The 3,609-nt window shown below is 38.5% G+C and overlaps 1 protein-coding gene across 1 annotated transcript; it reads right to left on the bottom strand.

Moving 5' to 3' along the window:
• Positions 1–1,228: 1,228 nt before the first annotated feature.
• On the bottom strand, positions 1,229–2,230 carry LOC144533685 (trace amine-associated receptor 1-like). Its single transcript, XM_078275218.1, has one exon. The coding sequence runs from the start codon at positions 2,228–2,230 to the stop codon at positions 1,229–1,231; it is 1,002 nt and encodes a 333-aa protein (XP_078131344.1).
• Positions 2,231–3,609: the final 1,379 nt, after the last annotated feature.

The raw sequence follows: 3,609 nt of genomic DNA, 5'->3' as shown, positions 1-3,609 counted from the left end.
GACGTCACCAGGTATGAGATGGGAGGCTCCAGGCTGCAGCCATAAAATGGTTTTCAAGTTTGTATATAGTCTACATTTATTTTATAGACAGACATATTTTTAGGTATTTTATTGCTTAGCATGATAGTCTGCATTAATCTCATAGACTGACATTTTTAGCTATTCATTAGCATGATAGTATTATTGATGAATATATTTTGTTAGAGTAGTAGTAAAAAGCCTCAAGCCATGCTGACCTTGCTCTCTCCGTTTCATGAGGCCTGTGAGTGATAAGACATATGTAGGGTGCGCTGGAATTGAAGGCGCCCGTGAAATAATTATTAACAGTAGCAAACAATCTCATGGCCAGAGAAGCGGAGAGAACAAAAGATGCAGTCATGGTTTTGCGCGATCTGCGATGGGAAACGTCCCGTTTGGACCAGGTGCACTGGCACAGCCACATGCACCGATTGCAGGAGGGGGGCCCAGGAGAGAATAAGAGAGTAGGGAAAAAACAGGACGGGATCAGATCCCGAAAGGACATGTTGGCATTAGGGCGAGAAAGAATTGTCGTGAAGGGAATCTGATCCTTATGCGTAAGTTGTTATACCTTGCAATATCATTTACTTCAGTTTGTTATAGACTAACTGAGCGAATCCTGTGTATTGATTTTGTGGTTCAACGAACACAGAACTTAAAGGAGCAGTCTTTGAGGTGACCAATTGGAGTCAGAAAGAGTCTGGCCACTGGGGCCAGACCAGAACCGGTCAAATTTAATCCTTCATTATTTAGCATTAAGTGTCTGTTCACGTTTTTTTGTCATGGCCCACGAACCGCGTTATGACTCATCTTAAATCGACTACATATCTTTGCCTTGATGTTTCTATTAAAGTTTAAGTTCTCAAAGCCCAAATACACTTAGTTAGATAATAAAAACATAGCCTAGAAACATGCTTAAAGCATTACAGAATAAGGTTATTAGTCTATGTTTTTATACTGTTGACAAATCCTTTCCAACTTCACAACATTCCCTGTCTGAGGAATATTTGTTCCTACTGAAGATGTATCCATATGGAACCTTTAATTTATCCCATACCATGCATCAATACACAGAGGTGAAACTTTAGCTTTATTTTGTGTTGTCAGTGCACAATATTATGATGCTTAAAAATGTACACTTCAGAAGTAAAGTATAATCTATTGTTCCATCTTAATAAGCAATGATATATTTTAGCAAACCTTAAAATAATCAAAACAATTTTGAGTTCGCAAAATCACCTTGAAATATTTTTCCTGAAATGATCATTTTGAAAGCTGATCTGAACCAGCTGTAAAAGAAAGCATAAATAAAGGGATTGAGCATGGAGTTTGACAGTGTAAGCCAGTTGAGTGTTTCAATCACAAGAACTGGTGGGGGATTATAAGATAAAGGCTGAAAGACAATACAAAGAAAATAAGGAGTCAAACATAAAAGAAAAACTCCCATTACAATAGCCAGAGTTTTGGTAGCCTTTCTCTCATTCTTACTGACAGTTGCTCCAGACTTTGTTCTCTGACATGTTGTTTTCTGGATGCTGTTTACCTGTTTCTTAGCAACAAGGAAAATCTTCAGGTAGATACAGAGCATTATGATCGCTGGCAGGTAAAATGAGAGAACAGGTCCAATAGTGTTTGCCATTACAACGTCAACTGAGCATATCCCTTCACATGCTCCTTGGCTGAATCCTGCAATTATGATGCCAATTCCAATTAGAACAGAAACCCCCCAAGTCACAAGGATCATAACCACAGTTACGTGAACATTTATTTTAGTTTTATAGGTCAGAGGCTGACACACAGCATAATATCTGTCTATCGAAATACAACACAAGTTTAGAATAGAAGATGTGCACAGCGATACATCAAAGCTGTCTCGTATTTTACATAGTACATGTTCATGATACATACATGAGCTTACAGTGAATGCCATGCTAAAAGGAAAAACTAAAACTCCGACAAGCAGGTCAGCCACACCCAGAGATAGAATAAGGTAGTTTGTAGGAGTATGGAGCTCTTTGAAGTAAATGATGGAGATTATTACAAGAAGGTTTCCACATATTGTGGCGACAGATAGTATACCAAGGAAAATATATAATGAAACACATACTATGGAAGGGTTGCTTGTAAATACATAACTTGTATTATCTGATTCATAGCAGGGATGTATGCTATTAACAGTGTAAGTCCCGTTGACAGTCACTTCTGGTTCCATGCTTTTTTGATTTCTGAAATAATAATCTATGATGTTTATTTAATATTTAAGCATTAACATCTATTGAGTCAGCATATATGTACAATTACAGCAACAGCAATCCTTTTCAAGAAAACAAGACATGATAATTTTCAGTTAATTTGAGCTTTTCATTAAGTTTGTGTCCCTTACCAGGTAAATGTAACACCTCAATATAATCCATGCAAGGACAGTGTTACGTGTTCTTATTCCCTGCCACTGTGCTGAGGTTTTGGACTTCATTCAGTATGTATAAACCCCTATCTCATTACCTAAATCAACAGAAAATGTGGTCATCCAATCAGATGTGGGTTTGCATGAGATACAAAGATGCAAAGTGACTGTGCAAACTGTGTGTGTGTGTGTGTGTGTGTGTGTGTGTGTGTGTGTAAACGTTTTTGAAATGAGATAGACTGAAATAAGATATACTGTCTCCTTTATTGCAGCATTATACATCATTAGTTTGTGATATGAAGCTATTATACTGGCACAGAATTAATGAATATATGGATACAAATATAGTTATTTCCTAAACAGTAAAAAAAATGAATTCTGAACATTTTGAAGAAAATGATGGCTGTAATACCCAGCTAACCTAAAGCCAGATCTTGCAACTTACATGGCAAAGCATTTCTTGCACAGTGTGTGCTATTGACTGTGTTATCATTTTTGAATCCTAATGGTGCATGTGCAATGGCGCTAATTGTGTGAGTTTGATTGCGGGATCATATTGTGTGCATTTGTATTTAATCACGTGGGATGGACAGTTGAAGGGATGATCAGCGATTGGTTTGTCCTACACCAATATTAAAGCAATTTTCACTACTTACTTTTAACTTGCCTTCAGAACTACACTTGTACAAATAGACTCTGGGCCCGTTAATCAGTTCCAGTTAATTTTAAATATTTAATATTAATTACAAACCAGTTTGCCGTAGTTTTTTCATGGATCTGACATCTGGTGGACCGTGCTTCTTTCACAGTCACCCAGTCTCGGCTGCTGCCAGGGGACAGGAGCTACATCAGGTCAGCCTGCACTGACTTTCAACACGTTCACACACTCATCTCGTAAAATATGGACGCTTGGTCAGGTGCCTTTGTCGTTCTTATTGACGCTAAAAGTCTCCTTTAGCGCTTTAAGTAAACGCGCTTGGTCGGGACTATTGCCGTCCCTTTTGACGCAGTTATGTTAAGGAAAAGGTCGTGGGTGGGCTTGGATCCAAAACTATCACATGAACGCAGAACACTAGGCAACTCATATCATAGAATGCACGCATATTTTAAGAGGACTGTCTGCAGGGAATGTGTCTGACCAATCACGGTGGGTGTGGGCCGCCTGGGCCAAAAATGTCAGGGCTGAT

The sequence above is a fragment of the Sander vitreus genome, chromosome 18 (assembly GCF_031162955.1).
Source record: "Sander vitreus isolate 19-12246 chromosome 18, sanVit1, whole genome shotgun sequence".
NCBI lineage: Eukaryota > Metazoa > Chordata > Actinopteri > Perciformes > Percidae > Sander > Sander vitreus.
Note: the sequence above shows the minus strand (reverse complement) of the source record. Positions and strands in the feature narration are given on the sequence as shown.

Coding starts and splice junctions, on each gene's coding strand:
- LOC144533685 (XM_078275218.1), bottom strand. CDS start 2,230: ATGGAACCAGAAGTGACTGTCAACGGGACTTACACTGTTAATAGCATA.